This window comes from Juglans microcarpa x Juglans regia, chromosome 2S (assembly GCF_004785595.1).
Source record: "Juglans microcarpa x Juglans regia isolate MS1-56 chromosome 2S, Jm3101_v1.0, whole genome shotgun sequence".
NCBI lineage: Eukaryota > Viridiplantae > Streptophyta > Magnoliopsida > Fagales > Juglandaceae > Juglans > Juglans microcarpa x Juglans regia.
Genome location: NC_054597.1, coordinates 25,125,361 through 25,140,595, shown reverse-complemented (window position 1 = coordinate 25,140,595; position 15,235 = coordinate 25,125,361). Strand labels below are relative to the sequence as shown.

The following is a 15,235-nucleotide window of genomic DNA, read 5'->3' as shown; positions in this document are numbered from 1 at the left end:
GGGGAGAAAGAGGGGGTGGCCAAAGGGTGACAGTGGGGTTGCGCATTTTGGAGATGTGGATTCCAGGTTGTGGCAGGATAGACGGCATGCAAGTTCATGGTGCAGTGGAGAAAAAAGGAAGAGAGGGGCTGGGGTGGTGTGTCATGCCAGAGAGAACGAAGGGAGAGGAAAAGAGAAAAAGGAAAAAGAAACGTAGGATTTTCCCTTAGACCATCAAACGACGTCTTTTAAGTAAGGGGCTGAGTTTTTTTTTTCTCTTCCTCAGCTGGGTTTCCACCCGAGTTGGGTCCACTACACACACACACTAAAAAGAAAAACTGACTTAAAATTCAGACTTAAGCTTCACATCACTAAAAGAAAAACACAGTTACAATTCAGACTTAGGTTTCACATCCTCCCCTCCTTGAAAAAGAATTTCATATTTGAAATTGCTAAGCTTACATTAAGAACTTCAATACAAGTTACAAAATATAGTTCAACACTTGCTTGGAACAAAACATACAATCAATAATACCCAAACAAGTATGTTCAATGCTCTCTCATATCAACTTCTCTCTTCCACATAAAATCTTGAGCTGCTGGATGAACCCACGAAACCTTCACTAATGGTATTGTCTTGGATCTCAGTTTCTGTTCCTTCCAGTCCAAAATTTGCATCGAAGCTTCCTCATTTGTAAGGTTTGGCTAAAGTTGGATGCTACCAAGATCGACTAATCAAGGTTCGTGTTGTCCGAAGCTCCTCTAGTGAGGAGATGTGGAATACTTTGTGTACATCTCTAAAATATTCCAGCAGTGCAATCATGTAGGCCATGGGGCCAATTTTCTCCATTATCTGGAATGGCCTAGTATATCATGGTCAAAGTTTTCCTTTCTATCCAAGCCGTTTAACGCCCTTCATGGGCGACACCTTGAGGTATACCTCGTCGCCTTCTTCAAATGATAAGTATCTTCTCCTCATATTTGCATAGCTCCTTTGACGGCTTTGAGTTGTCGCCATCCTGTCTCTTATGATCCTAACCTATTCCTTCATCTCTTGCATTATTTTTGGCCCAATGAGTTGGCTTTCACCAACCTCAACCTAGTAGAGAGGTGTTCTACAATTCCTCCTAGGGCCTCATAGGGTTTCATCTTAATAGAATCTTGGAAGCTGTTGTTGTAGGCAAACTGTATGAGCAACAAGTGATGTTCCCAACTACCTTTGAACTCCAAACCACATGCTCTCAACTTATCCTCAAGAGTCTGAATAGTTCACTCCGATTGGCTATCTGTCTATAGTTGATATGTGGTACTGAACTTCAACCTGGTGCACATCGCAGCTTGCAAGCTCTTTTAAAAATGTGATGAAAACCTCGGGTCCCGATCTAATATGATGGTCTTAGGTATCCCATGCAACCTAGCTCTTTCCTTCATGTATAGTCGAGTCAAATTCCCAAGGTGTCAGTATTTGTAACTGGTAGAAAATGGGCATTCTTGGTCAATGGTTAATAATTACTCAAATAGAATTTTTCCCACTCGAAGTTCTCGGAAACCCTACTACAAAGTCCATAGCCATGTAGTCCTATTTCCATTCGGGGATTGAGAGAGGCTGTAGGTTCTTGGCAAGTCTCTGATGTTCTGCTCTCACTTGATGACAAGTAGGGCACCTTTTGTCGAACATGGCTATATCTCTCTTCATTCCTTCCCACCAGAAAATTTTCTTTTTGTACTCCATAGGTGTATTGAGTAAGGTGCCACATGGACCTTTGCTAGTATCTTCTCTTTAATCTTTGAATCTGCTAGAATCACTCTATGATTCTTGTACAATAAGGTACCATCTGTACTCGGGTTGTAATGCATAGGCCCTCTCGATTTCCTGACTGTTTGCCTTATATCCAACAGTTTTGGGTCACTCCTCTAATGGGTCTTTAACTATTCGAAGTCTACAACTCCAGCTTCATACATAGAGGCTATTACTCCTCCTGTTGTGAACTCTCCACTAGCAGCCTCTTCATTCAATAAAGGAGAGAATCTACCTCTGACATTTTGGCTACATCCACCATCTAGAATTTCCGACTTAGCACATTGACAACCTAGTTCGCCTTTCTCTGGATGGTACTTGATCTCATTCCGATAGTCACTGATTAGCTCTATCCATCTCCTCTGTCTTATTTTGATATTTTTTTTAGTGAAGAGATACTTTAGGCTGTGATCTGTATAGATTTCACATACTTAACCATAGAGATTGTGCTGCCAAATTTTTAAGGCAAAGACTACTACAGCTAGCTCCAAATCGTGCGTAGGATAATTTCTTTCATGATCCTTTAATTGACATGACACGTATGCCACAACCCACCCTTCTTGCATCAAGATGCACCTCAGACCAAATTTGGAAGCATTGCTAAAAACAACCAATGGCTTATGCAACTTTGGTAGTGCCAAAACAGGTGTTGTAGTAGTCAACCTTCGATAGTAATCTGCCAGTCCCAAAAACTTTTGATCCCATGCACTATTGTAGGATATGGCCAGGCTATTACTGCTTCAACTTTACTAAGGTCCACAGCCAATCACTCTTAAGAAATGACATGCCAAACAAACTTAACTTCACTAAGGCAAAACTCACACTTGCTATGTTTTTCATATAACTGATGCTCCCACAATTTTCACAGTACTAGTCGTAGATGGTTCGCATGGTCCTCCAGATCTCGTGAATAGAGCAGAATGTTGTTCATGAAGACCACCACGAAAGAATACAGATAAGTTCAAAATATTCAATTCATCATGTCCATAAACGAGCGGGTGCATTGGCTAACCCAAAAGACATTACTTTAAACTCATAATGCATGTGTCTTGATCTAAACGCGGTCTTGGGCACATCCTTATCCCTTATCCTTAGTTGATAATATCCCGATCTCAGGTCAATCTTGGAAAATGCAGTTGTGCCCTGGAGTTGATCGAACAAATCATCGATTCTAGGTAGTGGATATTTGCTTCTTATGGTTACCATGTTCAGCACCCGATTATCAATATGCATTCTAAGTGTTTCATCCTTCTGCTTGACAAATAACATGGGCGCTCCCCAAGGTGATGAATTAAGTTGAATAAACCCCTTGTCCAAAAGTTCTTGCCTTCAATTTGTCAACTCTTTCAGTTATAATGGTGTCATCCAGTAGGGAGCCTTGTGCACCAGAGCTGCTCCCGATTCCAAGTCAATCGTGAACTCGAATTCTCAAATAGGAAGTAGTCGGGAAGATCGTCCCCAAAAAAATCTAGAAACACCTTGACGACCAGAATTCCCATCATCGACTTCCTTTCCATTGGCTTCATCACCACTTGCACCAGATATGCATCTACACCTCTGGCCAAATCTCTCTTCACTTGAATTGCTAATATTACAGTGGGTCTCGCCTTCAATTTGCTATCTGTAAACTCTATATATTCCTTTCCGGGTAGTTGGAAACTGGCAATCCGACTTTGACACTTGATACTAGCATAATGTCAAAACAACCAATCCATTCTCAGGATGATGTCAAAGCCAAGAAGGTTGAACACTATCAGATCAGCTTCCAGCACCTTCCCTCCAAAGTCCAAAGGATAGCCTAAGGCAACCTTCAAACATACTACCACTTCTCTAGATGGTAATGCCACTACCATAGACTATTGCAAGGGCTCTATAATTTGGCTACACATTCAGGTGCATACAGCGGATATGAAGTATTGGGATGCTCCCGAGTCAAACAAAGTACATGCATAATATTCATACAGGTGAATTCTCCCTGATGTGGTCAAACACTTTCAATCTAAATATTATGCCACACAATGCATCAACTTTAAAAAGATTAGAACAAGTTCATACCTGTAATGACTACCGCATCCTTGGTCTCTGGGCTTCATCGTCTACTTCTCCAGGCATTAGAGCATAAACTCATGCCTACACTATTTGCCTTTGAGTTGGTCTTCCCCCACATTGTCCCAATCGATTCCCTTGGGAAGTATTGGGGCATTCTTAAGCATAATGTCCCACTTGGCCACATTTAAAACCAAGATTTCCACCTTGATGACAGTCACCTTCATGGGATCTGTTGCACCAGCTACAAACTGGAGCTCGGACCCCCATGTGACCATCCTTAGATGCTTAAGGTCACGCCCTGGTCCTTAACATGAACTCCTGGGGTGACCCCGAACTGCTACCCTCTCCTATGTAGTTTCTTCTCTTTTGGCCCATTGGAGAGGCCACCACGCTGCCATATTCACACACTGCTATTGAGGCCACTTCTACTAACCTTTAAAAATTTTGGATCTGTCGACAGGAGACCTATCTACGAATCTACTGTTATTGCCCTTCCTGAAAAATTTGGCCCGCATCTCCTCAATGGTTATGAGATGCATAGTGAACCTCCCAAGTTTCATAAACTTTTGGGCGTACCGCTCTACAGTTATATCACCTTGGAAAAGGCTAGGAAATTCCCTAGTCTTCTATCACTTCACGGTGTTCAGAAAGAAAAGGTCATCAAACTCCTTCTTGAAATGTTGCCATGTCACTTTTACTACAGATTCGAGTTCCCTTTCAAAAAGCCCCCTCTTAGTCTCCCATGATGTTGCCGCTTCTCTTTGAAATAGATACCCCACGTATTACACCTTCTAGTTTTTGGTGCAGCCACAAATCTCAAAGGTCTGCTTAAGATCTTTGATCCATCTCCCAACCCTGATTCGTTCTTCATCACCAGAAAATCCAGGGGTCCCATAAGCTAGAAAACACTCATAAAAACACCCTCTTTGTTCGTCCTAGGGTTGTTGCTGGAAATTCTGCAAGAGGAACTCGGTCATGTGGTTCAATGCTCTCGCCATGGTGTAATTCCCATCACCACGTTGCATGTCATCTTCCAAGGCTTGGCTAAAGGGTTCGTCTTGCAGAAAGCTTGTTTGCACCATTTCGGCTTGCCAGCCAAAATCCAACCCCATTACTCCTACAAACTTCTTTAATCTCACATCAAAATAAAACTTCGAGATTGCAACCCAGAATTGTCTGGAACTATTCCTAGGTGACTTATGGATTTAGCGAGAGCCGTAAAGCTCTAATATCACCTGTGGCACCGTCGCCCCCCGCTTGTGTTTTGGCGGAAGTCACAACACTGAGATGTTGGTCGCTCGGGTCAAACACCCATAACGCATTGTGGAAGCAAGTGTGTGTGCAACCATGCAACATAATAATGTGCAGTAAATTCTTAGTGGAAAAATAATAAAAGGAATGTTAGGAATACTGTCAGCACCAGAATTTAGAGTTACATCACCCCAAACAAAAACCATAAGCCACCCCTCTTCCAAGCACTAACATTTAAAATAATATAGTCATTCGATCAAAATCAAACCAACTAATCAACACCAAGGGGAAAAAGGGCCCCCAAATCTTCACTACTTAGGTGGAGCCAAACCTCCATGCTCATAACCGTCCTATGCATCAAAGTCTACTGTTTCGTCAAGTGGAACTGCATGTGGGGACATCACAATGAGATTTCGCAAAATTTTAGTAAGTGAAACCAAAAACTAACACCAAAAAATTCAAGCATGGAAAATTATGAAATTTTGCAACAATGGGGAAATAAGATCAGTACTCTCTCAAATTTCATAGAAAACACCACGCACTCAAAATCCCATTTTCTTTTGAAAAGTCAAAATTAATTAAGGTATGCACCATGGTCTCCCCTATAGACCACCTGCACACTCTCACTCCCTTCATCACACCACAAGTAACAACTGTGCATGTGGCTTTGTAACGAGCGATGCCCAGCTCAATGCTCGGCGCGTACGTCACCAAATACCCTCTACCTTCACCAACAGAGAGGCCACGAAGTTGGCCTGAGAGTGTTACAGTCGCGCTTGAGCCTAATGTCGCACAGCGACAACCCAAGAGATGTCACTCAATTTTATACACTCCCGAATGACCAAATGAGCTCCATTGAGATAATACCCCGTGTCGGCTTGGGGTCGTGATACACACACCCAAAAAATCATTCTTTGACACCAAAACCACCAGTTTTCCATATTTTCAGTATAACCATAATCAGAGCATATTAACTAAAATTTTAATGACATGCAACAAATATAATGCAGTTATGCAACATGTAATGAAATGAATGACAAAATAACAACATTAATTGTGAATCTAAACAAATAAAAAATTACACGACAAGTTAAACCACAACATCATAATTTCAAATTTCATTCCCAACGCCTTACCGGTCCTTGGCCATCGATTTACAACCAACTTCCAATTTTTTCCAACGCTCCACAGGGCCTTTGGCCGCTTCAACCAGACTACACATCACAATTTCACAAATCTCCAATGACAGTATTTTAAAGGTAAGTTTGAGGCTTACTCATAGTGGGGGAAGGAAAATTCTGGATCATCAAAGTGCGGTGACCATGGTGTTCGTCTCGGATTGAGAGAAAAATAGTGTACGTGTTGCTGCACAAAGGGACGGGATTAGGGAAACAAAGCATGAACGGAGACAAAAAATACAAAAGCAACCTGAAAGGCGGAGAAGCTTATTGTGGTGGCATCTGGAAGGGATGAGCATGGTAGAGGCAGTGGCGAGTATTGTGAATAACGGTGGATCTAAACTGAAGTCGAGAGACACTACAGTGAGGGAGCTAGAAGGAGGTCGAATCTAACAAACACAAAGGGTTGGGATAAAGGGGCTCGTGGTGATTGGTGGTGGTTGGTGACGACGGAACCCTAAGGGAAATTTTTTTAAAATGAATGGGGGAAAAGGCCGAGAGGGAGAATGAGAGATCAAGGGAGGTAAAGGCTGAGCTTGAGAGGGAGAGAACGGCTCAGGATGGGTTCGAGGGGGTAGAGGCTTGGCCTATTTATAGGCCAAGTAGCTCGAGCAAGACAAACGTAGCCTTAGTTGCCATTGGAGATGCTAGACGACGAGCAGGACGACAAAGGTGAGAAAGGTGTATAATGTGTGGCGAGCAATGACTGGTGCGCAGCCTCACAACAGAAGGAAAATCACTGGGAGACAAAGAGGGATGGCACAGATTGGGGGAGAAAGGGGCGGTGGCCAGAGGGTGGTGATAGGGTTGCACATTTCGGACGCGTGGAGGTATGGGCGGCATGTAGGGTTACGGTGCAGAGGAGAAAAGAGGAAGAGAGGGGCTAGGGTGGTGCAGCGCATAGGAGAAAAAGGAAGGGAGAGGAGAAGATAAGAGGAAAAAGAAACTTAGGGTTTATCCTTAGACCATCAAACGACGTCGTTTAGGTAAGGGGCTGGGCTTTTTTTTGTGTGTTTCTCTTCCTCAGTTGGGCTTCCACACGAGCTGGGCCCGTTACACACATACACACACTAAAAAGAAAAACCCACTTAGAATTCACTCCTGGGGTTCACAACTAGCTAACAACTTGTTTAATATTCGAACTTGTTCACAATCGAGTTGCTTCATTTAGATAAAAGTTAAAATGGACTATCTATATTTCATTTTGTAACTTTATCTACAATTTTTGACAAACAAAATTTTTCCTTTTGGTAATATCCTTTTAAAGTTTATATATCAATAATATATTAATAATTAGATTCATAAGAATTCAAGTAATATGTCTAGTATTAGAAACATGATTTCGTTTAATCTATTTATATAGTTTAAATATCTTCATTAATTATAAATATAGAGATGATACTAAAAAAATACGATGTTATTTGAGTTAATTATATAAGTTTATACGAGTTGAGCCACGCTTTATACGAATTGTATCATTTAATAATCGATTATAATTCTAGTTCACAAACTGCTCATTATTTAATAAACGATTAATTGAGCTGAAATCGAATGTTACCAATCCGATCTCAAGCAGCTTCTAGAGTAATATCGTTTATTTACATCCATACTTTAAACGAAACTTTTAGTCACTGATACCCAAATTTGGTTTTAATTCTTCAAATGCATGCATGCCAATACAACATTATTTACAGAATTCTATTTACTAAATGCAAGTCCTTTATTATACACTTTTATTTCTTTACGTAATTGCCGAATCAACTACTGACCTGCCAGTTAGACTTTTAAGTTTGACTTGGGAATATCGATCCTTCTGTTTCTTTTCTTCTTCTCCTGTATTTTCATCGAAACATCTTAATTGCGCAGTATCATTCAAACCCGAGTTTGAGTACTTCCATCGATTAGGTACTGTAGGGCTCTTTAGAAACAGATGCACAAAGATAAAAAGGGGATGAATCTCAAGTATGAGATCAACATGAATGTCTTGATTGATGAGAATTCCTCCAAATCGAAAAGAAAATCTCAAAGATCCTTGGATGATATTTTAAATTTTGACCAACTCTCATCTGCCTAGATTCGAAAACAACATGAGATTATGAACCTAAGTTGACTTTTCTGTGGGTTGCTGCCTGCGTATCTCCAAAGTCTTTATATAATTGTTGTTTTCTGGCGTCATTTATATATATATACAGGATTCAAATCTATATTTTGGTCCAAGATTTTGTATATTTTAGTCCAAGATTTTGTCAGAGTACTGTTAGATTTTAATGACGCTGGAAAAATAAATCGAAGATCTTGCAACAGTCTCTTTGAAATTAATAGTAATTAAACATATATATAGACTCATTGGCATATAATTATTAGCAACATTCCTTCCTCCTATATATACATACGCCAATCTTTACTCTTCCTCCACCATTACACAGCAAACGGTACCACCAACTCCTCCTTCAATATAGATATCGTTTCGGCCTCTCTTTCTCTCTCAGAAAATGGGTGAAAGCCTTCGAATTAGGACATATATTCTTCTTTTCATACATCTAACCTATTTGATGTCCAGTACCTTTGGAAAGCCAAAGTCAAGCACAACTTTTCTGCCACCCAAGCTACAAAATCTCCATCTTGCAGATAGGCTTCGAGATGACCCTAGTGCCATCAAATTAGCCTCGAGCGATTACGGAAATATAGTTAAAGAGATCCCAGCTGCAGTTCTTTATCCAACTTCCATCAATGATATTGCAAGCTTAATCAAATTTGCAGACAGTAATAATGCTTCTGCTCCATTTAATATAGCTGCAAGAGGGCAAGGCCATTCTGTTCATGGACAAGCAATGGCTCGAAATGGAGTTGTGGTGAACATGAATTCCTTGAAAAACTATAGAAATGGGAATGGAGTTATGGTGGTCTCATCTGCTGCTGCTGCATCATCAATGGGGCGTTGGTATGCAGATGTTGGGGGAGAGCAGCTTTGGGTAGATGTATTGAATGCTACACTTGAACATGGGCTTGCACCGGTATCTTGGACAGATTATTTGCACCTCACTGTTGGGGGGACACTTTCCAATGCGGGGATTAGTGGGCAAACCTTCCGTTACGGTCCTCAGATCAGCAATGTCTATGAAATGGATGTCATCACTGGTATGATCACTTGACACCCTTTTTTTTTTTTTTTTTTTTTTTTTTTTTTTTTTTTTTTTTTTTTTGTCTTTCATTTTTTTCTAAAACAAAATTTTTAAGGCTAATGGGCTAAACCACCTAATCATAGTAGAATAAGAGTAGGATGTGTCGTTCGTTTGTAGAATTTTCGTTTTGTATAGAGTTTGACCTTGAACATACTATATGTATGCATGATGCATGCTGCTAATTATAATCAAGACTCAACTATTTAATTAGTTTTGGGATCATGGGGACTAGATCATATCAGTCCTTATGTTTAATTTGGGTAAGGACCTAATTAAGTGGTTTCATTTTATTTTATTTTCTTGTCTTTTCGACTAGTACTCCGAGCTAGTGCATCATGAGTTCGAGCTAGCTAGCTTTAATTTGTCAAATTCAGGAATTTATTTTTGTGGGGACAAAGCTGGTAATTATAATAAGTGAATATATTCATACATATGCTTTTCAATAAGGTATAATATTAACGTGCTACATATAATATATATATATATATATATAAATATACATATTATATATACCCGTACTTCATTTCAAAATAATAATCTATATATTTATCAATTTAGAGATATATGATGCACGTATCTAGCAAGCTAGTAATAAAGGATGATCACTTATATGATCAGTTCCTTTTAAATATATATAATTTTTTACTTTGAGAAATTATATGCTTTTTTTTTTTTTTTTGTTTTTAATGATCGAGGTTTGTGATGATTTGATTCAGGGAAAGGAGATTTTGTGACATGCTCCCCGAAAAAAAACAGCGATGTCTTTTATGCAGTTCTTGGAGGTTTAGGCCAATTTGGGATTATAGTCAGAGCAAGAATTGCGTTGCAGTCAGCACCAAAGAGGGTATGCATGTATACCTCTGTGTGTGTGTGTGTGTGTGTATATATATATATATATAGAAGTAGTACTACTACATACAATGAGAACCATAGTGTTACATAGATACAATTTAATGCTAGCTAGCTAATTTCTAATCATCTTCCTTATTTGATCAGCACTATACATGCAATATATGCTTGAGGTTGGATCAAGAAATTAATTAATCAGCTTGGATTCCTTAAAATTATTTGGTATTGGGGTTCGATCGATCTCCACTACTAATTTTTTAATTAATAATAAGGAATTTAAGATACAACTTGGTGTAAGTTTAATTGGTACACGAAATAGACATTTCTGGAATAACTATTATATATTTGTGGGAAAGTCATTTCATATCATGAAGACTTGAAATAAGGGGTAAGACTTAGACCAATTGGTTAATTTTACTCAATTTAATTAAGTCCATCGGTTGGAAATCGAATTCATTAATCTTAGTGCGGTTTTTAATCCTTCATTAAATCTCTTAATCAAATTAAGTCGACCGATTTGAGCTAATTATAACCGATTTATAATTGTATTTTTATTATATTTGATAAATGATTTCCTTTTACATTTCTTTTATGAAAATATGATGAAACTAAATATATATTAAGTTTTTTACCTCGGGTAAAAATAATTGAAAGATAAAACATGGTATTCTTTATTTATTTATTTGAATAAAAAAATTAGGAGAGGAATTAAGGGTTATTCTGTAGTAAAATAATATATGATCAGATATATATCTAAGAATAATGGGGTTAATTGCAAGACTTGCATGCTTATTGAGATCACTATCTTATATATTTATATCATATTCTTTGAAACTAGTCAATGAATACACATTTTAAACGTATGCCTTGCTTTATTTGTCAATGAATACCTAATCAAATTTTTCATGAATTGCTCTATTTGATTTGTGTTGAATTCATGAATTTGGTTATCGAATTTGTTCTTTACCGAATCTGATTCTAGTTTTTTGAGCTTTTTTTCTTATAGTTTGGTTGGGTTTTATGACGGGGAATTACATCTATTCCATAAAATTATTCAATTCAATATAATCATTCCTTAAAATGAAGAATGATATAATTCCCCTAAGAAAAATAGAGGAGTGGATATTCCAATCCTCAAAAACCTCCACTATATTTCCTAATTAATTAATTTCATGCTCAAAAATAGAAGAATGTCCACCCTCATAAAACCGAAGGCCGGGTGGTCGGCTAGTTTTTTGTTATGCATGAATTTTGGACATTGGGATGTATTTAAAAATCCGAATTGCTAGATCCACAAATTAAATTTACAAACTGACGAGATTTGATAAGATACGTCAGATTTACTTTACAATAAAAATAACTTTATATTAATCAGGCGTACCATTCAAGTCATACCAATTTGTGAATCTACTTTTATGAGATCTTTTTGGAAATAAAACATATCTCATTATAAATTTAATCTAATTTCAATAGGCAAGAAGATTATGTGTTACCACCAAAGAAAAAAAAAAATAGGAATGCCCGCTCTATTACTTTAGGAATACGAATGGGCATTTCTCCTTTCAGAATAAGAATTTTTAATTTGGGTACCAATAAGGTAAAATAAAATGAAAAATTGAAGAACACTGCAACGCACGACCACTACTCCATGCAAGATCAGTTTTGCATCATTAAGAACAATGAAGGAGTTCATTGTTAATTAGGTTTTGTTAGGCTTTAATTAGTGTTAAAATTCGATGTCAAAAATCGTGGTTGTAAATCATATTTTTATTAGGGTTTGTTAGACTAATTTAGGCATGTTAATAATTTTTGTAATTCGAGGCATCGCGAAACAGAAAATATTCGGAAATATGCAAGAGTAAATATTAATTATGTTTCAGATTTTCTGGTAAATTAAAGGGTTTTCATATATTAATATCTCATCATTTTTCATTGATATAATTTGCATGCATGAATGACCTCTAGCTTTTTTGGTAGGTTAAGTGGGTTCGAATGCTTTACAACGACTTCTCAGCATTTGCTAGAGACCAAGAACACTTGATTTCAATTAATGGAAGGGATGAGCAAATTAAGTACATTGCAGTTGATTATTTAGAAGGTTTACTTCTCATGAACCATGGTCCCCTCGATCATTGGAGAACATCCTTTTTTCCATCAAAGGATCACTTCAGAATCAGTTCTCTAATTACAAAATATGGCATCATATACTGTCTAGAAATAGCCAAATATTATGATGATTCCACTCTTAATTCAGTGGACGAGGTAATAATACTTGAAAATCTCTTTTTCGACACGATCTTTATTTGAGTAATTCTACTCATCAGCTACTATTCACTCTTACACTCTATACCTACAGTTTTTTCATAAAGTGTGATGATGTTTTTTATAGGAATAAATGTAGATAGAAGCCACTATTGGGAGCATCCATTTTGCACACATGATGTGGCATCATCTAAACCACACATCTCTCCAAGTGAGTGTTGGTAACAATCAACTAGAGGTAGTCATGCAATGAGTGCAAATTGTACACTGCTACAATAGCTTCTCTCTAACATTACTCTTTTTATAGGATGTGTGGGTGTTTTTTATATGGTGTGTGGTGTGTGGTAGTGAATAGTAGCTGATGAGAAGAAGTTTTCTTTTTATTTAATTAAAGACACTAAAAGTTTTCATATATACTTATAAATATCTTCTTTTTTGTCTTAATTGGTTGCTCCATCTGAATATTATATATAGGAACTCCAAGTTTTGTTCCAAATGTTGAGCTTCATCCCAGGATATACGTTCGAGAAAGACGTCTCGTATGCAGATTTTTTGACCAGAGTTGCGCAGATTGAAGATCAGCAAAGAGTTCATGAGTTGTCACAAGGTCGACAATGGGATGATAATCTTCATCCATGGCTGAATCTGTTTCTACCAAAATCCCATATCTCAGACTTCAACTCTGGTGTTTTCAAGGACATTGTTCTTAAACGAAACATTACTACGGGACTTGTCCTTGTTTACCCCATGAACCGAAACAAGTAAGTGTTCTTAAATACTGCATAATTAATTCCATATATAGTTACATTATAATCAAGCTCCGATTGAGATTAAGTAGTATAGAAAGGCAATGGATGGGATCTCTGCATATTGATTACATCATTCATTCTAGAACATAGATCATCTGGATGTGACGTGAACTTTCTCGAATTATTACATTCACACATCTTATCTCGATAGATTGCGATGATGATGAAGAGTACTTACAGTAATATTGTAATATATATAAACTACGTACAGGTGGGATGACAGAATGTCTGCAGTTACACCTGATGAAGATGTTTTCTACACTGTTGGGTTTTTGCATTCAAGTGGGTTTGATTCCTTGGAGATGCTTGATGTACAAAACAAAGACATACTACAGTTTTGTTATATTAATGCCGGCATCAAGGTTAAGAAGTATCTTCCCGACTACAAGACAAAGGAAGAATGGAAAAACCTGCATTTTGGCATGAAGTGGGAAACTCTTCGGGAGAGAAAAGCTCAATTTGATCCCAAAATGATACTATCACCAGGACAAAGAATTTTCAATAACAATTAAAGATGGGGTTGAAGCGGAATTAAACAAATAAGGTTAAATATATGTATATATATATATATATATCCTTTTTCTTAATTTGTACTTATTTCAGTCGCAGTTTTTTATATGGTTTTAGTTGAACAACTTGATCTTTTACACTATAATTTTTTACAAATTTTGCTCAAGTGAAGAGAGGGACAACCCCAAAATTTGGAATTATTTCTATAACATCCCAAAGTAAAAGGACTATCTTGAGAAAATACATAAAGCAAGTACTGTTTGGAAACTAAAGGCCTTCAAAATTTAATTAATAAGAATTAATAACTTAATTGTATAAATTATTTTTCCTTTAATAAATTTTAACTTTATTATTTTATTACTGTTTGATGTATTAATATATTTTACTTTATAAATTTAACTCTTTGCTATATATTATTTAGTTGTCATTATAGCCTAAGTATTAGGAGTAATATTAACACAAATATGTTGGGATAATTGATTCATATAGTTTAGCTTCATTCTTAAAAGTAATAACACAATTAATAGCCTACTATAACTTTATTCTTAAAATTAGTATATGTTTATAGATCATATATACAAAGATAAATGTTTGGTTCACAAATAGAAATTACAAACAGTTTTCATACAAACTGAAATACATACCTACTTATATATATATATAGTTTGGTGTGACACACATTAATTATTGTAAAGTTTTTTATATTATAAGATAAATTTAAGGTATTACATGATGAAGTCACGTTAATCTATAGATTTTATATTCGTAATTTTATTTATAGACTTAACACTAATTTTCTTTCTACAAAATCATAAATTATAATTTACGGAGTTCTATACAAGTGATATCGGTCAGATTCATATAACATAAATTATAATTATATTTGTAATCTATAGCTAGTGTTTAATTTCCTCGAACAAGACCAATTTTTTTCCGTACGTTTTCTTCATCTTTAGAGGTCAGTTTTCATGTAAAGGAATTAGAAAACGGAGATGTCAAAAACATGCTCTCACCTGAAATTGCTGTGCTCTCTCACTGTGCTAATTTGTGCTGGTTGTGCAGTGCAAAGGGGTGGAGCTAGATGTCGGCCTCTCCTGCAACATGTTAATTGATCATGATGTATTGCTGTGGTTGTTTGTGCTAGCTGCTTTTGTTACTGCAATGGTTGTCTTACTTGGATCGAGCTCCCTTTCTGTCTAGCTCCTGCCGTCTTGGCAGTACTACAATAGAAACGCTCTTTAAGGACAAAATTTTTCGTCCCAAAATGTATTTTGAGATGAAAAAAATTCATCCTGAGCTCGTTCCAACAACACTATTCTAAAAGATATTTTAGGACGAAAATCACCATTTCATCCCAAAATATATCTT

The 15,235-nt window shown here is 37.0% G+C and overlaps 1 protein-coding gene across 1 annotated transcript; it reads left to right on the top strand.

Moving 5' to 3' along the window:
- Nucleotides 1-8,684: 8,684 nt before the first annotated feature.
- On the top strand, nt 8,685-13,313 carry LOC121253493 (cytokinin dehydrogenase 3-like). Its single transcript, XM_041153501.1, has 4 exons — nt 8,685-9,393; nt 10,154-10,281; nt 12,264-12,548; nt 13,023-13,313. The coding sequence occupies exons 1-4, from the start codon at nt 8,748-8,750 to the stop codon at nt 13,311-13,313; spliced, it is 1,350 nt and encodes a 449-aa protein (XP_041009435.1). The 5' UTR covers nt 8,685-8,747.
- Nucleotides 13,314-15,235: the final 1,922 nt, after the last annotated feature.

Bases quoted from the DNA above. Each gene is read 5' to 3' on its own strand.
- LOC121253493 (XM_041153501.1), top strand. From the start codon at position 8,748: ATGGGTGAAAGCCTTCGAATTAGGACATATATTCTTCTTTTCATACAT. The intron at 10,282-12,263 runs GTATGCATGTAT...CTTTTTTGGTAG, and splicing joins TGCAGTCAGCACCAAAGAGG to GTTAAGTGGGTTCGAATGCT. The intron at 12,549-13,022 runs GTAATAATACTT...TATTATATATAG, and splicing joins CTCTTAATTCAGTGGACGAG to GAACTCCAAGTTTTGTTCCA.